Here is a 22075-nt window from a genome sequence, read left to right on the forward strand (position 1 = left end):
CTCGGAGGATGTCCGACTGCAGCCCGGCCTGCACTCTCTTCAATCTGGGACGCTCAGAGGATGTCCACTGACGGGTTTATGCCCATCCAAACTGGCAGTCAGGCATCCTCCTGCAATCTTGGACCGCTGCCTTCTACCGCTCACCCTGCCTGCCAGCCTGATCCACCCCCAAATGCACCCCCCACCAGCCTGCTTGCACCCAACTTCCCCCCCCCCCGCCGCTGGCCTGCTCACCCCCAACTGCACCCCCTGCCGGCCTGCTTGCCTCCAACTGCGCCCCCCTGCCAGCCTGCTTGCCCCTAACTGCCCCGCCCCCCACCAGTCTGCTCACCCCCAACTGCCCCCCACCCCCCGCTGGCCTGATCGCCTCCAACAGCCCTCCCCTGCCCGCCTGATCACCCCTAATCGCCTCTGCCTTGGCCCCACTACCATGGCTTTGTCCAGAAGGATGTCCAGAAGGTCTCCTGGTCTAATTAGCATATTACCCTTTTAGTAGTATAGAGAAGGCTCTCCATACTCAAGAGGTAAAGAAGCCGTGTGTGAATTTTTCACAGACAAAGCAAGCATATGTTTTATAGCGAGGCAGCTGAACTCTAGGATGATGGTAGACATTTCTGAATCTAACAAGTGAATTTGCTTCACTATGGTATTATGCAGCAAAGGTGAATTTATTAATTGTTCTTTTTTCACCATTGGGGATATCAGCTGATGTTTGTTATTTTACTGCAATAGTCATATGGTCAGGATTCCCAGGAGACCAGTAAAGTCGGTTCAGTTGTCTCAGTACTGCTCTGCGTAGAATGTGCCCATGGCAAGATCACCTGTGAAGTTTTGGTGAACAAAGCAGTAGCTCAGATCTGGTTAGTGAGGGTTGATGGTGGCTCTGCGGTCACCTGTCTGGGTTCATCACTCTCTGCCATGACCAACAGCCCCATGACCTGGGCATGTTACCAGTCTGTGTCTCAGTTTCTTCATCTATAAAATGGGGATAATACTAACCCTACCTCTGAGGAGTTGCTGTAAAGATTGAATAGGGCAATATACACAATATACCTAAAGAACATAGTCTCTAAACTTTATTGAGTCTATTATATTTATGACATTGACACTAATCAGTGGCTCCAGGAGTAGGCCAAGCCCTTCCCCATGATAGCAAGGCTTGTTTGTGTGTGTGTGTTTGTTTTCCATTTTATTCCAGCCCCTGAAGACTTCCCCACCACACATATCCCAATTCTCAGCACATGATTTCCAGGGTCTCCCCCAGGTGTTATCAAAGGGAGTTCCACACCCTTCTGCACTGGGTACACAGACACCTGAGAATAGGTGTGGTGTTGTTGGTGCCACTGGTCTTTCTGAAAGAGTGGGGGACAGGAAGCAGCATCTCTCCTCCTCTTACCTCTCACATTTCATTGAGAGCCTCAAATGGAGACCTTCTTGGGGACCTGGGAGATGTGAGTGTAGACAGCAGCTTTAGGTGTGCAGTTGAGCTTTGCCTGTTAGCCACGAAGCCTGCCTGTCTGCCCAATCTGAAGCCAACAACCAGTAGGAATGAGTTCCCCAGTGAAGAAATGTAATCAAGTATTTATTATCAGTCCTCTTTACATCTTCTACCTGGCCCTAGCTCGTTAAACATGAAGACTAGAAATTGCAGAGGCCTCAGTTTGGAAGTAATCTCAGAATTGATTCAGCTCCCTTTATCTCCCACTTACATTTCTACTGTCTTAATCCCTTTGCTATAACAAATTACCATCGATTGAGTGACTTATAAGCAACAGAGACTTATTTCTCACAGTTCTGGAGGCTGGGAGTCCAAGATCAGGGTGACAGCCTGGTGGGGTTCCGGTGAGAGCTCTTCCAGGTTGCAGACTGCCAAATCCTTGTATCCTCACCTGCAGAAAGGGCGCTAGAGAGCTCTGTGGGACCTCTTTTATAAAGCACTAATCCCATTCATGAGGTCTCCACCCTAGTGACCTATTACCTTCCAAAGGCCCCACCTCCAAATACCATCACATTGAGGTTAGGATGTCAATATATGAATTTTGAGGGGATGCAAACATTCAGTCCATAACACCTCCAAACTGATTTCCTTCCTCATGCTATTTTTTTTCAGTGATCAATCCTTAGAAAACAAGGCCTTTGTCAGATCACCTTTCTGTTTGTGAACCAATAGCCTTTCAGGATAAAGTCAGAGTCTTCAACCATTAAACACTGCCATAATCTAGCCCTGGCTGAGTGGTTCAATTGGTTGGAGCATCATCTCTTATACCAAAAGGTTTTGGGTTCAATTTCCAGTAAAGTCACATACTTAAGTTGAGGGTTCAAGGCCTGTATGGGAGGCAATTGATTGATGTTTCTTCCTCCTCCTCCTCCTCCTCTTCCCCTTCTTCTTCTTCTTCTTCTTCTTCTTCTTCTTCTTCTTCTTCTTCTTCTTCTTCTTCTTCTACTTCTTCTTCTCTCTCTCTCTCTTTCTCTCTCTCTCTCTCTTTCTCTCTCTACCTTCCCAACATATGCCCATGATCTAGTCATCTAATGCTAATCATCTGTCCTGCAAGCTCCACCCTTTTTACTCTTGGATTTCTTTTACATGAAACAAGTGCCTACCTCTGATTTCCTACCCCTAGTCCAAATTCAAGTCTCTTGCACAGCCTTGTTCAAAATTTCCCTTCTTTATGAAGCCTTCCCTAATTATACTCTACAAAAATGTTCAAAATACTTTATGTACCCTCTGAAATTATATATACATGTATCATTTGATTCAAAAATATGTATTGAACACCTATTGTGTGCAAGTAGGATTATAGCAGACCCACCTTCATGTCTTCCCCAGTGTTTAGCATAATGGGCTCATTTGTTCATCTAATAGATGCTTACCAAGTGAAAGCACTGTTAGACAACTTGGGAAATACAAAGATGAATCCTCTCTGACTCACCATTATCCACTTGCAGTGACACTTAGAGCTTATTGGAAGAGACAAGGCATGTACATATTTAATTATAACACAATGTAGAAAGTGCTAAGTGCCCCCAAGAAATGACAGAGCATGAGAGAGTTCATGGTGAGGAGAGATTGCTTGCAGCTGAAGGGACTAGAAGAGGCCACAACAGAAGGGCAGTCTTTTAGCGGACTTGAAGCGTGGGTAAGAATTTAACAAGTGGCCCAAGAGGAAGAGACATTGCAGAGAGAATGAATCAGTGCAGGAAAGTAATGACTTGTGACTGCATGTGAGATGGGCCTAAGAAGGTCATGGGCAGGAGAGTGGGCTTAGGGGGCAGAGGACCCCAGCATGGTCACCGTTCTCCAGAGGGCCATGACTCACCGCCTGGAAGCAGAGCTCTCCATGGTGGTCCCCCGAAAAAGAGCACTCACTCCCTTAACTCCTGGTCTCCTGTGTCCCTGGCAGTTGGCTGGCTTCTGCTAAGCTGCAGGCACTGATTGGATGATGATTTTTAGGTGAAGAAATAGAAGGGCTGCACTGGGAAGTTAGAATGTTGTCGTCTGTGAGGAAATACAGGGACAGCTGAGAAAGAGCTGCATTGCTCTGAACTGAGTCTGGGATAGTCTTCACAGAGGTGTACAGTGTGGGTGTGAGACCGGGTCCTGGAGATGAGAAATTGTATGAGATTTTCTCCAAGTACCAGCTATTTATTACTATTTAGCAAACCAAGAGAATGTAGGTCCCCCGAGAAACTCCACCCCCCTACTAGAAACTGCAGCTCTGTAGCTGATGCTGCAGGTGAGTCTATGCTTGCACATTCTAGCAAAATGGTAGTATCATGTACAGCACAAGAGCACTGTGTTTGGGGGTCTTTAGCTGTGACTTCAGCCACTTATTTACTGTGTAGCCTTGGGCAACTCAATGTTATTTATAGAATGTGAATGACCTCATAGAATCATTGTGACGTTTCAATGACATGATGCTTATGTATTACTTGGCACAATAACTTACAACAAATGACAGCTGATAGAAAAAAGATGATTGTCTTTGCCCAAACACAGTAAAACTCCATTTATACTGGGATAGGAAAGCCTGTGGTTTCTTGGGCCAGACGCCAGGCTTGGAATGTCCTCCAATTGGTATTATAATGTAAAGAACAAATGTAAAGGTTCAAAATGGACCCAGATCACACAAAGATGTTACATCTAAATGGAAAATATAATACTGTCAGGTACACTCAGAGCTTATAGTAATTACAGGACAGATGCAGATCCCTGGGGACCTACTTTTTATTTGGGATATTTTGGGGTTTCCCAAAAGGCTGCCTGCCCTCTAAATATCAATCCTCCCTCGGTTCTAGTTATTTCAACTGGAGTCACCTTTTGCGATATTGAGCCACTTTGTGTCACCTGGATGTGCTGGGTACCTACGTCAAGCTTGGGAAATTATAGGAGGGGGTGCCTGATAGTGGGGGTGAGAAGGGTCTGAGATTTGCCACAGAATCTCACAACAATCCTACTTCTGAGGGAATATCACAGCCTTTCCACCTCCTTAGGGAGCCCACCTGATGGTGCCCGCTTGGCGCAGTGTCAGAGGCCAAGACGACCCAGCCTCCCCCGGTACACCTCATCACACACCTGGTACTCATACTCTACCCCACCCCCATGTACTCCCAGGGCATTCCAAGGTTGACTTTCCATGGATCTGATTCAAATAGCTCTCAGGGATTTGCTGGTCTTTATTGCCAGAAGGATGATCATTCTCTTGGAGCCAAGGGGATGGTAAATACTCCTTTTGTGGTGATGAAAATAACGCTAGCAGAACAAACATAGCTCCAGTGCCTTCAGGCTCAGATGTGCCAAAGCTGTCCCAAAGACGCAGATCATAGCAGGTGGCGGGCGGCTCTCTCAGGGAATCCTAAAGTTTGTCTTTTTAAGTGAATTTGGCAGAAGACACATTGTTTTCCTGTGTGGGCATGACAACCAAAGGATGCCATTTGTTTCAGCAGAATTGAAAATGAAAATCCTTGCCAGACGTGGGGAAACAGAGCAGGTCCACTCGGGAGGCACTCCCACAGGTCGGCCTCTCTGTGGTGGGCCCTGGGGGTCCCTGAGTCAAAGCCTTTGCAGTAAGAGGAGACACAGAGAAAGAGAGAGAATGGACAGGAGCACAGGGATTGAGGATCTCACAATGCCATTGGCATCCAACCAGTCAACTTGGGAGGAATCCCACCATCTGACACCATGACTCACAGGCCTGCCTCTCTACATTGCCCTTTTCATGCCGCCAAGATTTAAAGGGTTGTGTCTGATGCATTCAAATGGCAACGAATCCTCAAGAAGTATGCAGTGTGGGTTGAATTTGAGGTGGGGCTGGGGTGGGATGCCTTATTCCTCCATATAGACCAGGGGTTCTCAACCTGTGGGTCGCAACCCCTTCGGCAGTCGAACGACCCTTTCACAGGGGTCGCCTAAGACCATCCTGCATATCAGATATTTACATTACAATTCATAACAGTAGCAACATTACAGTTATGGGTCACAACATGAGGAACTGTATTTAAAGGGCCAGAAGGTTGAGAACCACTGATATAGAGTCATAATTGGACACACATAAGCTATTACAACCCACAAATCTGGCTACAGGCTCAGAAAATTTACCACTCTGAGCCTGAAGAAGAGGGTAGAAGACAGGAAGAGAGAAAGTAGGATAGGTGATCAAGTATCATCACCATGGCCTCTTGTCCATTTTCTGCCACCTCAAGAGTTGATTGACCTACTCATTCATTCTTCATTCAAAAAGTTGTACAAGTGTCTCCAAAGAACTCAGCCCAGGGAGTATTGTGTTAAGTAAGGTAGACACAAAAGAAGAGTGATTGACCTCCACTTCCAGAAATGGTCAGGGTATTAATAGTAGGGGAGAAGTGACTTACAGGCAGAACCATCTTTGAATAAAGAAGTGACTCAGAGAAGTAAGTGTAAATATATATATAAATTTGATTAAGCACCAAAAGCAAATGGTTTGTAATAAATGCTCCAATTATCAGAAGGGCAGGGAGCATCATTGCGCATTGGAGGGCCTAAGGATGACTTTATGGAGATGGAACTGGAATTTTATCTTCAAGGATTGGGAGGGTTTGGGGTAAGTAAAGAGGAGAAAAGCAAGTTCGGTGGGAAATGTTCCTGAGCAAAGCACTGAGGTGGTGATGGTGGTTGGGAATAGCAGAGGGAAAACCAGTCCCTATGACTCCCTGATGTGCTGGTTGAGATGAAATGGGACTAGACCATGGGCAGCTTTGAAAATTCAGTGACCTCTGCATTTTTCAAAATGTGGTCCAGATTCCAGCTGCAGAAGAATCACCTGGGGCCCGTCTCACTTCACCTAAATCCAAACTCATGTGTGGGTGAGGGGCCCAGAGTTTTTTTTATGAGTGCCTCAGTTCAAAAGTCTTTGGCCTTAAGCATCTAAGCTTAACCTATTGGTAGTTTATAATATTTTCAGGCTAAAGGCCAGGATGAAATTAGCATTTTAAAAAGACTGATCTATCTCTGGATCTGTTTTTGTTCATCAGTTTATGTTGAAGGTAGGGGAGTGAGGGGGTAAGAGGGAGAGATCAACCAAAGGATTTGTATGCATGCATATAAGCATAACCAATGGACACAGACACCAGGGGGCGGTGAGGGCATGAACAAAAGTGGGGTGGGGGAGCAATGGGGGGATAAGGCCACATATGTAATACCTTAATCAATAAAGAAAAAAAAAGACTAATCTAGCAGGAATGTGCAAGGTGGACCCAAAGAGGAAGACACCAGAGGCAGAGTAGAAATTAGAACGTTATCATAGCAATTCCAGAGTGTGTGATAAGGACTAAGGCTTGAGAATCTGTAGCCAATATGCATATTACCTCTTTGTTTTGTACTCTCAGGATCCCATTGATCAAGTCATTGTGTATGTATTTGTACACAATGGGTATTATTTGTACCCCACAACCTTCCTATGACTCACTAAACAGAAATTGCTTTTGCTACATCTCTTAGTGAATTATCACCAGGAATGTCCAATCCAAATCACTCTTCTCTTTCACCTTCTCCCTATTACAAACACACACACACACACACACACACACACACACACACACAAATGCATGCATATACATACTTATAGCTACATCTAAATCTCTATCTATGTACACAGTTTCTTTGCTCTGCAGAGAAAACTAGCCATTTCCCTTTGCAGTTAAATCAGACACCAACGTGAGGAAACTCATTGTGGGCTCCAGCAGCTTCAAGGCTGCAGAGGCGGGGGTTGGGGCGGATTCTGATTCTAAGAGACCTGCTAGCCACTGGTGGTCCACAAGCTCTCAGAGGGCAGAGGGCCCCACCTTGCTTCTCTGCTTCCTTCAAGCAGCCTTGGAGCTCAGGTGGAGATTGTTTTGTCACTTTATAGTCTTGTCAGCATATCGATCGATGAGTCCTGAGCACTAATTAATAGTTATGCTATCCAGCCCAATCCATCAGGACACTGAAGACCCCGACTGGGCACTGTGCCAAGGCCCAGGACTGCCTGAAGAGAGAGGGAGAGAGGAGACTGGTCATTGAGCGGGTGGAGATGTGATCCATTGATAAGTCCGGGGAGAGACAGGATGGTAAATCTAACAGACCATACACACATCACCGCAGACAGAAGCTCCAGGCAAAGTCATTGAATGGTTAACTTCCCTGTTCTTTGGACATCTCCAATTCTGCTTTTCTCCCTTCTGCATTAACACCTAACTGCCCACACACCCCAAACTCCATTCATTACCCAGAACACCATCTGCCCAAACCCCCTTAGACCATCTTAGAATGTACTAGAGTAGCATTTGTCAGAGAGGGTTAATAAAAACTGGACTGGACAGTTTTTCTATTTGACCCTCCATATCTATCCTCTACCCTAACACAGTTTCCTGGATGCTAAGCTTTATGGGTTGCTTCTTTGGGCTCTCGTGTTCTATGGATGTTAATTGGGTTTTGGGGAATCCTGGGAAGAGCTCAAAGGATGGAGGAAAGTGAAGTTGGGATATAGTTATTTCCCCGGCTACCTCCCAATACATTCATGGAGTTCTGGCTGTGTCCCTCAACCAGAGATCAGGGGTCCTGTCTACACAGCTTCCCCCTCTTTGGGTTCCAGAAGCCACTTCTTTCACCTCTCAGGCCCAGTTTGGATAAAGCCAGCCATCTTACTAGTCCCAGGCCACTGCATGATCCATTACAGGTTCCCTGCATCCTGTCTATATCTTTGAAAATAGTCACTTTATTAAAATCTCCCTAAAACACCCAATTGGATGTGTATCTGTTTCCCGTTTGTATCCTGACTGTGGTAGGTGAAAAACAAAAACAAACAAACAAACAAAAAACACCTTACAATCACATAACTAATAAAATGGGTTATCTATGGCTAGACTTCTCAGAGCCTTTACTATGCATGATGAGTATCCAAGAAGAAGGGCAGCATATGTAGAATCCAAAGCTTACTTGACCCAGAACCACCCTCCATTCTCCCCACATCCCCAGAATTCAGAGTAAGTATTTCAAGGAAGTCAGATATACACTGAGAGCCAAATGCAGCCAGCAAAGTGGGGCAAAGCCACGAGAAAATGCCCAGCTCCTTGGAACCTCTGCTGGAAAACACAGAGAGGTTGTGTAAATAGCAGGCAAGCTTTCAGACAATGATGCATCGCGAGAAGATACAACCTAAGACCTAGTCCTTTCTCCACCTCCAACTCTGTGATCTTAGTCTGGTCACTTCATTTCTCTGGGCCTCTTTTTTCATATACAAAATGAGGTAGCTGAATTTGATCAGTAGATTTTTAAATGTATAAGCACTGGAATTCTCTCCTCAAGTGAAATCTTAGGTAGAAGCCCAATGTAGAAGATAGATGAAAACCAAGCTGCTCTGGGTGAGGTAAAGTTGGGGGGACAGTGCTAAATCACCGCTCATTAGACTTCATTTCCTAAACAGTGGCCCTTGAGGCACTTCCAAGGAATCACAAGATTTCCTGGAGCTAGTTTTGGAAACACTTGTTCTAGAAGTATCCTTAAGTGGATGATTTGATGTGACCACAAGGTAGTCTTCACATGTAATTATTGTCAAAGAAATTAAAAATGGTACAATATAAATAGACATACCATACTCATGGATTGAAACACTCAACAGAGTAAATGTGTCAATTCTCCCAAAATAATATACAGATTTAACACAATTCCTATCAACATCCTTGCAACACTTAAAACAATTAAAAGGATGATAGGACAAGCTACAGACTGGAAGAAAATATTGACAAACTACATAGCCTACAAATAACTATTATCTAGGATATAAGAACTCTCAAAATTTATCAGGAAAAATGCAAACACTCTGATGAAAAAGTGGGCAAAAGTAATCAAGAGACACTGCACTGAAGATTTACAGATGAAAAAATGAGCACATGAAAAGATACTTAGCATCATTAGCCATTAGGGAAATGCAAATTAAAGCTACAATGAGCCCAGCCAGTGTGGCTCAGTGGTTGAGTGTTGACCTATGAACCAGGTGGTTTGATTCCCAGTCAGGGCACATGCCGGGGTTGCAGACTCGATCCCCTGTGTAGGGTGTGTAGGAGGCAGCCTATCAATGATTCTCTCTCAACATTGATATTTCATCTCTCTCTCCCTCTCCCTTCCTCTCTGAAATCAATTATATATGTAGCAAGCTACAATGAAATAGCACTACATAACTATCATGACTAAAAATGGCTAAGATAAAAAATAGTGGTAACACCAAATGCTGGCAAGGATGTGGAGAAAATGGGCCAATCATTCATTGCTGCTGAGAATGTAAAGTGGTACAGCCACTCTGGAAAACAGTTTGGCACATTCTTTTAAAAATTAGACATGGAACTACCATATAACCCAGCAATTGCACTCCCAGGCATTTATCCCAGACAAATGAAGACTTATGTTGACATAACCTGCATGTGAATGTTTATAGCAGCTCTACTCCTAACACTGCAGAACTGAAAACAACCCCAATGTTCTTCAGCAGACAGTTATTTAAACAGACAGTGTTACATCCGTATCAAGGAGTATTGACTACTTGGCAAAAAAAGGAGCAAACTATTGATACGTACAACAACCTGGGTGAAGTTCCAGAGTACCATGCTCAATAAATCTCCATGCAAACCTAAAGATTACATAGTGTGTCCTTCCACTTATGTAACGTTTTTGAAATGACAAAATCATAGAAATGCCAGGCAGGTTGCCAGGGGTTAACGAGGGGTGATGCAGAAAGGAAGCGGGTGTGGCTGTAAACAGGCAACAGGAGGACTCCTCCTGTGGAAATGTTTGGTATCTTGACTGTCTCAAAGTCGATATTCTGATTTTGCAAAATGTTACTTACCACTGGGAACTGGCTAAAGAGTACACAAGCTATCTGTGTTCTTTCTTATAGATGCATGTGAATCTACAATTATCTCAGAGTAAAAATTTTAATTTTAGAAAGCAATGCAGTAAAGGCAACATTTATTTTGCTTTTGTGTCTGCATTTGGGTAGGGCTCAGTGGGCTCGGCTTGTCTCTGCTCCACTGGTTTCCATTCGGGCAGCCAGAGGCTGGGGGCTGGAGTCCTCTGAATTCTTGCTCACTCTCGTCTGCCAGTTGATGTCGGTTGTCGGTGGAGACATCAGCTGGAGCTGCCAGCTCTCACATGTAGCTTTGCCCGTGGCCTGGAGGGCCTTACAGCCAGGTGGCAGGGATCCAAGGTGGAGTGTGCTGAGAGAGAGCCAGGTGAAAGCCCATCACCTTTTGCAACTTTAGCGTGGCAGTCATGCAGTGTGACTTCCGCGCACTCCGCTCACTGAGACAGTCACAAGGGCCTTCAATTTAAAGGAGAGGGAGATAACTCTCTATCTAGTGCGGGGATGGCAAAGTTCTGGGAGAGCACGTGAGATTAGAGATACGACTGTGGCTGTTATTATAAAATATAATGTGCCAATCTCCAAAGACCTGCTTTCTCTCTTCCAAATCTATAAGACCACCCCGAGTTAACTAGTGTACATAGCTCCAGCCATGCAGAGAAACCAGATTTATCTCTTATAATGATTCCTAATTCCTGGAGAAGGAGCTCTAATTGGTCCAGGTACTCACACCTGGCCGGATCAACCATGACCTAGATAGAGTTTGGGCTGTGTGGAGAGAAAGGGTCCTGTCATATACAACTGTGACAGGGAGATGGGGACGCCATGATAGAAGGGAAGGCAGTTCTCTGAGCAGAAGGATTCACTTATAACATCAGAGCAACCCAGAAAGCGCCAAAGTACACAGGTAAATTTTCTTTAAAAATTGCAAAGGCTACACGCATAAAACAACATGCCACAGAAAGGTTAGATGTCAAAGGATGGGCAAAGTTTATCAGGCAAAAGCAAACAAAGAGAAGGGGGGGTTGGTAAGATAAATACCAGATTGAGAGGATGTAAAGTGGGCATTAAATAGGACAGAAAGGGTTGCTTCATGTGGCTAAAGGGAGCAAGCCCCAAAGAAGACGTAGCATCACGAGCCTTTTTGTGTGGAATGATGTAGCTATGAAATACCTAAACCAATTCTATACCAAGTATAAAGAGGAAATGACAGGTACGCAGCAGTGGCAGGAGACCTTAGCACACCTCCCTTCACCTCTGACAGATTAAGTAGGCGAAGAATGAATTAGGATAGAGAGGAACTGCATAATGTATTTCATGTGTCTGATTTAATAAATATATGTCATCTTTGTACTCTACAAAAAGAAAATACACCTTTCCTCTACGTACTCAGGAAACATTTACAAAAATAGATCATATATTAGCCCATAAAGGAAATCTCAATAAATTCCAAAAAGCAGAAATTGAACAGGCTCTGTTTTCTGACCACAGTGCAATAAAACAGAAAATTAATGGCAAAAGTTCAAACCAGCAAATCCAAACACTTTGAAATTTAACAACACTCTATCCAAGAACTCCGGGTCAGAGAGAAAAGCAAGGCTGCAATTACAGCTCATTCAGGAACAGCAACAATCAGAACATTCTGTATCGATGCTCAGGGGATAGGGCTGGAGACAGGTTTCCAGTTAACCGCCTTATATTACCAGAAAAGGGCCCCGCAAATGGACTAAAGATTCAGGCCCAGGAATTAGGAAACAATAATGAACCAAAGAAAACTAGGAGGCAGGAACAAGCAAGTTCAAAAGCACAAAGTGAGGATTTGAAGACAAAAAGAAAAAGAAAAAAAAAACACCTGACATGTATAAGAGGTAGTTCTTTGAAAAAGAATAATCCTATATAATAAAAAGCTAATATGCTAATGAGACCACACAGGGGAACGACCTTCTGGAACAACCTTCCAGAATGACCAGTGGGCGGGGCTGAGGGGCCGTGAGGCAGCTGGGGCTGCGAGGGCCGAGCCCCTTGCATGAATTTTGTGCATCGGGCCTCTAGTAATACAAACAAATTGCTGATCAACGAAACAGTAACACAGAAAATTAAGAATAAGAAAAGGGGTATAATTTCACATGCATAGTTTTTTGAGGGAATGTTCAGTCTTAAGCTAATAATAAAGTTTAAAAGGTCCAATGGATTTATTTAAGAAAAACAGAAATTATGGATTTAATTTACAAGCAAAAAACATGAATGAATCGATATGTGAGGAAAGAGTTGCCAAGCATGTGAGGCAGTATGCATGATGGGTAGGGCTGTGGGCTCCGGCGCCAGCCTGCCTGGGTTCGAACCCCAGCATCACCTATTGGGAAAATTATTGCCCCTCACCAAACCTCAGTGTCCCTAACTCTGAATGGTAATATCTAGCTCCCCAAGTTGCTGTGCAGTCAACAAAATAACAAGCCAACCCTACACAAGGCCACTAGGACTTCCCAAGACACCAGGCATTTTTATTTTTCATTCTTTCAGGCTTCCAAAGAATAACTATTTCATATGCAATATTAATAGTTTCAAGGCATACAGAAAGGTGGAACAATATACATTTGACTTTACAAAATCATTATCTTGATATAGAAAACTTACATGTTAGCACAAAAATACAAATTTTCTGAATCTATAGAAATGACATATATACAAACAAATAGTATCTAGTATTGTAGTGAAAGAATAAGACACAAAATCAAGTAAGGTATTGCCCAGGAACCGATGAGTGGTTCAACATGAGGAAATCTGTCGGTCCACTTCATCACATTGCCAGGCAACTGGCAGTGTGTTCACCTAGAAACGCTGCTTTTAGTTATTCATTTAAGAAAATGGGACATGGCCTAAGATTTATGTTCACGGCTATTTGATGTACCATTATTAAACTTTTAAACAACCTAAATACACAGTAATAGGGGAATTCTTAAGTCTATATATTAAATAAACATATTACACTTATATATGGAAATATACAGTAGGCTGTTCTACAGAAAGGACTAGTGTAAAACCACATAAAATATTTTGAAAAACATTTCAAAACATGAAAGTATATTCAAAATATGCTGTCCACTACGTATAAAGGCAACAGGTTAAAATAGCACATATAGCATTCATGCATATGTGGAAACCATACATATTTATCTGTGTGTATCTACATATATGTATAAACATTTAGGTTGTTTCCTTCCTTTTGCTGCTACAAACATGCTGCAATGAAAAACCTCACACGTTTGCTACTTTGCACAAGTGTGAAGATCAAATCACCATATTTTTCTACATTTTAAGAGCTGTAATCTAATTCTCACTCTTCTCAAAAAGAAAAATGCTACAGGTTATTCACAGCAATATTGAGAGAGTCGGGGGCGGGGGGACAGGGGAGGGGTGAGAGAAAACAAACATACATATAGTGATTTACAGGGGGAGGAAAAGAAAAGAAAATACAATAAAATGTCACTGTGGCAGTTTTGACTCTATTAATGGAATGTGAGAAGTGTTTCTCTCTAACTGGCACTCCACCATTCCACCTGGGTCCTCTCATTTCTTGCTGGGGCCTCTTTGATGCTGCTATATTGCTTAAAAACAAACAAACAACAAAAAGACAATGAAACTGGTTTCCACCTTGCCTCAGGAGGATAGGCAGAAAATATCTATCCTTTATCCCCCTTCCTGGATTCTCTGTCCTTGCTTAAATCCAGATGCAGTACAGAATTGATTTAACCTTTGGCAAATGTTTTCCCTGGATATACTTAATATTCTGTCTGAGGAAAGGAGAATATCTTCATGTGAGGAACTCTGGCTTACTTCCCAAACGCACACCCCATTGGATAGTGTCCATGGCTATTTCAAGAGTGTTCCGAACCAATGGAATGATGTAATGGTTTTGTTGGTATGGAAAATTTTGTCTGGTACACAAGATGATTTGTCTTAGAAATGGCCAGAGATTAGAGCTAAATGAAACCTGAACAAAAAGATATATTGTGGGCCTGGATTTAGGAGATGGCTATACGGACAGGATTTGGGGACTCGTTGGATATGGAGGATGAAGGGAGAGAAATGGGGAATGACAACCGAAGTTTCACAATACATGCCCAGGGAACATTAGTACTATAGACAGACAGATGTTTGAACATTGCACAAAAAAAATGATGAGCTCGCTTTGGGTTTTAATAGCGCAGGCTAAGGGCATAAACTTCAATGGGCTGTCCATAAGCAGTTTAAACTCTAGCCCCACAGACCAGATGGGCCTCCAGCTGGAGGGGTAGCGTTGAGAAGGTAGAGCCTCATTCTTCATGAAGACACCTGAGCCTGTGGAGCACTGGCATGTAGAGAATCGAAGAGGAAAGGGGATCTAGTGAAGGAGCTGGAGGATGAGGAGCCAGGGGACACAATGCCCAGGGGAGGAAAGATGGTTTCAATAATAAGACATAAGGAGGTGTACACAGATGTAGCCCTAAGACAATGGCAGAGCTGTGATCCGTGGTTTAGATAAATTAAAGCAGAGACCTCAGGCCTCTTCTCCCCCTGGCTCTCACTGAAATTAGATGAATGTACCTTTGAAAAATAAAAATGCAACGTTGAATTTAAGCAATACTATAGTGTCAATGTGTGCTTTAGTGATAAGCCAAACCTTCACTCAGTTTTAAAAGCTCTTGAACTCTGTGCTTTGGCAACTGTAACTCTATTCATGTTGTAGTTTGTTTAATCCATGTGGATTTTGCATTATTAATTAAAATAAATGTTTTTTTATTTTATTATTATTTCTTTTTTAATTATCACCTGAGGACAAGCTTATTGATTGTAGAGAGAGGGAACAGGAGAGAGAGAGAGAGAGAGAGAGAGAGAGAGAGAGAGAGAGAGAGAGAGAGAGAGAGGAAGAGAGAGAGAGAAGAGAGACACATCGATTCATTGCCTCCTGGACCAGGGATCAAATCCACAACCTAAGTATGTGCCCTGAATGGGAATTGAACCTGTGACCTTTTGGTATACAGGACAATGCTCCAATCAACTGAGCCACACCTGCCAGGGCAAAATAAGTGTTTTTAAATATCAGGCTGTGTCATTTATAGGTATGACACAATCTAGACCCCAAGACTACCAATGCCAGATAGTGGACACTTCACGTCACCTTGCCATATCTCAGGATGTACCCAGACACCTGTGTATAAAGATTTGGGACGGCCCTGGCTGGTGCTTCTCAGTGGTTAGAGCATCACTGAAGGGTCAGGGTTGATTCCTGGTCAAAGGCACATACCTGGGTTGCAGGTTTGATCCCCAGCCCAGGTTGGGGTACTTGTGGGAGGCAACCAATCAATGTGTCCCTCTCACATGGAAGTTTCTCTCTCTCCCTGCTCCTTACCTCCCTTCCACTCTCTCTCTAAAAAAACAACAACACAAGAACAAAAACAAAAAACAGCCATCCTCAAGTGAGGATTAACAACTACAAAAAGACTTGGTACAAACCAAAACCTCATACGGTGTAAGCACCTTAAATTAGAGCATCCTCTTCCTGGCTAGCCACACCCTAACAACCCCTCCTCAAAGAAGGACCTACTTCCCCAGCCCAGTTCTCCACTATATAGTCTCCCCACCCGCACTCTCCCCAGCAAAGCCTCCATGGCTGGTCAGCCAGATCCACAGCTGTGGGTGGGTCACCATGGTGACAGAGGAAGCCCTGATGCAGAAGGAGAGAGACAGAAACAGCAGAGGAAGGTTCTTTGAGCCTAATACTCTGTCCCCTGCTCTTCACATTTCTATGACTTCAAAAGTCCTGCACCGTTAAGACGTGCTTCATTTGACTCAGAGAAGCACATCGGAGGCCAAGGGAAGAGCTGCTGTGTTGGAGAGACAATGCAATGCCTGAACTCTTCTTTAAAATGTTCTTTTCTATGACTTTCAGGTGATCATCAGTATAACCATCCGATTTTAAGCAGTGCTACCCAGACCCCTGCACATGGTGAGAGATGGCTGAGAGTCCCCTGCATTCCATCCTCATTCCAAGTGGCTCCATCCTCATTGCTGACGCCCACCAGGGCATCCGACATTCAGTCACTGACTCCTTGAAGCTAAGGAGGTGTCAGGAGTCAGGGGTCCACCTTCCTCCAGGGCCACAGTGCCTCACTCTCACTTCTAGGTCATTGTTCCCTCAGTGCTCTGTCTCTGATATCAGAGTGATCTTCCATCATGAAAGAGAAAAAGCGATACCCTTTCTCAACCCATTTTCACTTGCAGTCATCAATTCCATATATCCACAGCAAGGAGTGAACACGCTCCTTCGCCCAAGGCTACTTGTGGTACCATATTAAATGACAGGGGACTCGTTAAACTATATCGATCCTCCCAAACTAATCAAGATTTGATGAAACTCAAAACCAAACTGGGTTGTTTGAGGTTCAGCCTCTTGGCAGGGGAAGAAGCTATAAGTTGGGAGCACAGGAGAATCAGCATAGTGTGCAAGGGTAACATCCTGCCCCCAGTTCACAACTTCACAGTTGAAACTGCAGAGCAAAACTATTTGGGGTACCTGCTCAGAACTATTTGGGGTACCTGCTCAGAACTTGATGGAACATCAGACAGTCATTCAAAACACCATTGAATTTTAGTGAGAGAGAAACTCAAAACAAGGATACATTCTACAGCTTATCTCTCTCACATCTGAGTGTGCTCTGCTTCGGCGTTGAGAGGGAGGGGTATTACAGAGGAGGACAGAGTGGACTATTTTCATGTCCCCTCCAGTGCGAGGCTCCTAGTGTAAATATGTGATGGTGAAAGCAACAGTTTAATAAGATGTTTCAGGTTGGGGGGGGGCATCTAGGAAAAATTAGAACTGGGAGAAATTGAAGAGATCAGTTAAAAGTTGATACCATTTCTCATTCATCACCATTTATAGGCATAGTGATGTTGGGAGTGGCAATAGAGACATTTTGGAGAAAGAATCGGGAAAATTTAATTACTAACCAATATGGCTGATAGGAGTCAATTATGAGTGAGCTATGGTTAATTGGAAGAATGGGGGGGGTCTTATTAATACAATCTAAGGAATAAGGAAAGCAGCCAGTGGGTCCAGGAGATGGAGCTAGGATGGTGAGTTCGGATCTGGACATTTAGAGCTGGATATGATCATAGGATGTGCAAAAAAAGAAAATCATTCAAGAAGCAGTTAGCAATGCGTACAAGTCTGGAGGGAGGTTACAGCTGAAGATGTAAGTTATGCTTTGGAAGCAGTAACAGAAGCCTTGGGAGTGGGAGCAATCTGTGCGAGCAGGCTGACAGAGAAAAGCAGAAGGCAGAACAGAGAGCCCGGGGGATGCCCCTGGTGATGAAGCAGCAGCAGGAAGAGAAGCCAGAAAGGGCGAGCGGAGAATGCCTCACATCTCAGTGACATCCTGAAAGAACCGCCATGCGCTGGTTTTCCCCAGAAGGAGCCAACACAAGCATGGCCTCCTAATTACAACAGGAGAAATATTTTTTTCTTCCCCATCCTCCTACTTTCTTTTTCTGCCTGGTGTCAGGAGGTGAGGTTAATGAGACCTGGTCCCTGCCCTTGAGCAGCTCACAGCCTAGTGGAGGCAGAGTTTTCTCTCTATTCTTATGCTTTTCCCAGGAGCTGGCAGAGCAACTATTAAGAAAGGAGGCAACCTGTGTCCACTTGATTAACCAAAAAGCATTAATTGGATCATTATCTTGAGCCAAACACTATGAAGGCATCAGAAAAATTGGGAAGCAAGAACTCTGCTATCAAGGAGACCACGGTCTTTGGAGATCAAGATCACTCAAGTAAAATGATTAGAGATCACGTAGACATATAGTGGATGGCATTGACTAGAAGAGCCATAGGTCCTTGAAGACTAGAAATCACTGTGGGCTGAACAAATGTGACATTATCATATCGAAGGGTCTTGAGTGAAGGGAAATTTGACTAGAGAAAGAGTAAGGAAGGGCATTGAAATCAGAGAGAAAGCAGAAGCAAGAGGCAAGGGCAATCATGTGGAGGCAGAAGGCAAGGAAGACCTGGCCTGCCCACAGTGGCTTGTTTTGGAGAACAGAGCAAGATAAGAGCACCCAGAAAGGTTGCACTTGGAAGTAGGTGAGCTGAAGGATGCCCTCGGTGGGAGGATAATGCCAACAGGGAAGTTCGTTCTTCTCCAGCATGGCCAAAGTGAAGAAACCAGAGCTAAGGGGCAGGTGGCTGTCCCCAGCTCCACAAGCAGTGCTCTCAGCTTCCTGCCCACTCCATGTCCTGACATCTATCCCAATCCATGCCAGGGAGGCTCTTTCTGTACAGCATGTTCTGAGCTCTCAGAGCATCCCCCACCCCCTCGCATATGTGCTGGTGTGGGCAGTAGCTCATTAGCTGGGCTTCCCTGTTTTCAACCCCTGAGTTGCGGGAACCAGTGATGGCAGAACAGGGTAGAGAAGCCAGGAAAGCCCTGTATTGAAGCTGCCTTTGGACTAAGCTCAGGAGTGCTTCTCTTTGTCCCATGGTTCGCAAAATTACTGTCTTCTAGGGCTTAGCACTCTCTTCGCCAAGAGGCATGGGGAGCCCCAATCCTCTGTTACATTTGTTCAAAGTTAGAGCCTGCCCCTACTCTGGTGTCCCAAAGCAAAGTGTATGGAGGGGATAATGCGAGAGCCACTCGCCTGCCTCATTTCCGGAATGGTACCACTGTTTCCCCAGGAATACCTGTTGACTGCTTGCTGTGCCTCAAGTCAGTCCAGCACCAAGATATATTTGTCTTCCTTTCCCAGATCTGCATTCCTTTCTGTCCTCCACCTTCACGTCCCTTCCCTCACCCACACCTGCATCTCCCCAATCCCAACACCCCAATTCCTGTGCTATTCCTACTCTGGCCCCCAGAGCCCAGTTCAGCTCATTAACCTCATCAGTCATTCACCTTATCTCACTTGCATCTTTTCTTCTATTTCTTCCCCTATTCTTTTACCCATGTCTGGCATTGAACAACACTCCCTTCTCTCTCTTCAGGTTTTGGAATCTCAAGGGAAGGAGGGAGAAAGGGGGAATGATGTGCTAAGCATTTTTTACTTCCTTATTTCCTCCCTCAGCTCAGAGATAGCTAAGGGGGCTTCAAGGGAAGAAAATGGAAGGAGAGGAAATGGTTTTGTAGTTCATTGTGGCTTATCAGGCGTAGGGCTTGGCGAGGCCCAAGGTGGAAGTGGCGATGTGAGAGGTGAAATGACATCATGGACAGTGTGGGTTGGGGTCTCAGTGGAACCAGGTCTTGCACCCAGTTCTGTGGGTATGTAGACAAGACCAGTCATTCCTCCTCCTTCAAACTCAGATTTTTCTGGGCCAGGGAACTAGGTTTGCCTAAAACTATTTGAGAAAGGACAGAACTTTCATGCCCAAACATATAATTTTACAACTGTGCCCCTGTAGCCCCAGCTCCATCAGGCTTACATCTTTATCAGACAGCCCAGGGGTGCACCAGGAGAAAGAGTTTGCCATTCAAGGGAGGGAAAACTGCCATCATGGCCAGTGGAAGACATAACAGCACCTGCACCCAGGCTTGTTGACAGCTGGAACTGAGCATGAGGGAAACTGAGTCACCAGCACCATCTGTGTCGTAGCGCATGGGGCCAGGAAAGTGGGATGGGGATACGAGATACAGCCTGGACCCTTTCCCTCCTGCCTTCCCCAGCCTTCGTCCTCACTAATGCGATGCACCCCTCCCTTCTTTTACAGAGAAGCCACGAATGAACAACATCCTGACATCAGCCACTGAGCCCTACGACCTGTCCTTCTCCCGCTCCTTCCAGAACTTGGCCCACCTGCCCCCATCCTACGAGTCCGCAATGAAGAGCCACCCCAGCAAGTACTCTTCCCTGAAGAGGCTAAGTAAGTGGGTCGTCCCAGGTCTGTCTCTGGAGCCTTCGTGACATCCTCCTGGTCTCACTCTCTTGCCCTACACCTGAGGGACCGGTGTGGAGTCCCAAGAACAAAGAGTGAGGGTAGCAAGAAAGAAGACAATGGACAAGCTCCTTGTTTTTGTTCTTTGGGGCCTAAGCCTATTTCCCCTATAGCAGTGATGGCGAACCTATGACACGCGTGTCAGAGGTGACACGCGAACTCATTTTTTGGCTGATTTTTCTTTGTTAAATGGCATTTAAATATATAAAATAAATATCAAAAATATAAATCTTTGTTTTACTATGGTTGCAGATATCAAAAAATTTCTATATGTGACACGGCACCAGAGTTAAGTTAGGGTTTTTCAAAATGCTGACACGCCGAGCTCAAAAGGTTCGCCATCACTGCCCTATAGACAGAACAGAGGCCATGGAACCCTCAGGTCCACATCTCCCCAGAAGGCATGCAGGAGAGAACCCTTCCCCAGCCTTGCCCCATACCTACCATCTTCAAACCACGGGCCTTCTCACCCTCAAGATCTTGGAGTAGAGGCGGCCAAAACCAGAGCTTTCTCCGAGTCCCCTCACAAAGACCTCGCTGTGGAAGGGCCCCTAAACCCCTGCCTCCCTAATCCAGCCAACACTGTCTTGAGAACCTGAGACTCCCCACTCTCACATACATATCCCATTTGATCAGTTGAGTCCAGTTCATCCAATAATCCCAGCTCTGCATTTGAGTCTGGAAGGCTCTAGGGATTGATGGGGATATGAGATACAGCCTGATTGGTTTAAGATGTTACAATGACTAGAAGATACGTGGTGGAAGAGCTCTTCCCTCCTACCTTCCCACCCTCGGAACTGCTGCCCCCACTTCCCCATAAGTCTGTTTTTAGCACCACCCAACTGCAGGGCTGAGTATTTGCTTGAAGCTATGGGTTAATCTACCATCATGAGTCCAGATCAGGTGGAATGGTGAGCTTCCATGGCTAGCAGAGGGGATCTTCAATGACCTGAGGACTTATGAATGCCTAGGCTGAGAGGATGGGTGGCTCAGGAGGCAGGACCTAGCCATTGGTTGCCCTCTGGGAACACTGAGGAGCAGTCAGCATTCCCATATTCTGCAGAGATTGAAAAGTCCGTCTGTGGGAAGCCCCATTCCTAAAATTTGGGGCAAAATAGGTGTACGTATCCTGAGTAAGTTCAAGGGTTCAGCAGGCAGCGGGTCTGGGAGGGCCTCCTGCCTGGAGACCAGGGCGGAGCATCTGAATGAGGTGCAGATTGTCCTGGCCTGCTCGGTGTGCACACGAGGGGTGCGTGTAGGCTTGGTTCTGTGGTGTGTGGGGGCCGGATACCCACGTGTTGGCTTCCTGTGCATGGGCTCTTACTCCAGAGAAAGTGTTACTCAGTTCCTACGTTACCAATTTAGCTTTCTCATAAGTGCCTCACGGTTGGCGCAGCTTTACTCTAGCACAGCGGTTCTCAACCTGTGGGTCACGATCCCTTTGGTGGCCGAACGACCCTTTCACAGGGGTCGCCTAAGGCCATCCTGCATATCAGATATTTACATTACGATTCATAACAGTAGCAACATTAGAGCTATGAAAGTAGCCACGAAAATAATTTTATGGTTGGGTCACAACATGAGGAACTGTATTTAAAGGGCCAGAAGGTTGAGAACCACTGCGTCTAGCAGGAGTCTGGCTCTGCAACCCAGTCCCTTGGAGAGAGGCTCCAAGCCTCATGGGACAGCTGCCGGCTGCCCCCTGGGAGTTTCAGCAACACCAGGAGCCATTCTGTTGTAGGACTGGTGT

The 22075-nt window shown here is 45.0% G+C and overlaps 1 protein-coding gene across 1 annotated transcript in view; it reads left to right on the forward strand.

The window, feature by feature from the left end:
* Nucleotides 1-22075, forward strand: part of SHISA6 (shisa family member 6) — a gene marked incomplete at its 5' end in the record, with an annotated part of 280621 nt that overhangs the window by 256960 nt on the left and 1586 nt on the right. The window contains 2 exons of the mRNA XM_006099740.3: nt 16297-16353; nt 20101-20253. Of these exons, the coding sequence (XP_006099802.1) occupies nt 16297-16353; nt 20101-20253 (210 nt within the window). The remainder of the gene's footprint in view (nt 1-16296; nt 16354-20100; nt 20254-22075) is intronic.

The sequence above is a fragment of the Myotis lucifugus genome, unplaced genomic scaffold (genome assembly GCF_000147115.1).
Source record: "Myotis lucifugus unplaced genomic scaffold, Myoluc2.0 scaffold_282, whole genome shotgun sequence".
Classification (NCBI taxonomy): Eukaryota; Metazoa; Chordata; class Mammalia; order Chiroptera; family Vespertilionidae; genus Myotis; species Myotis lucifugus.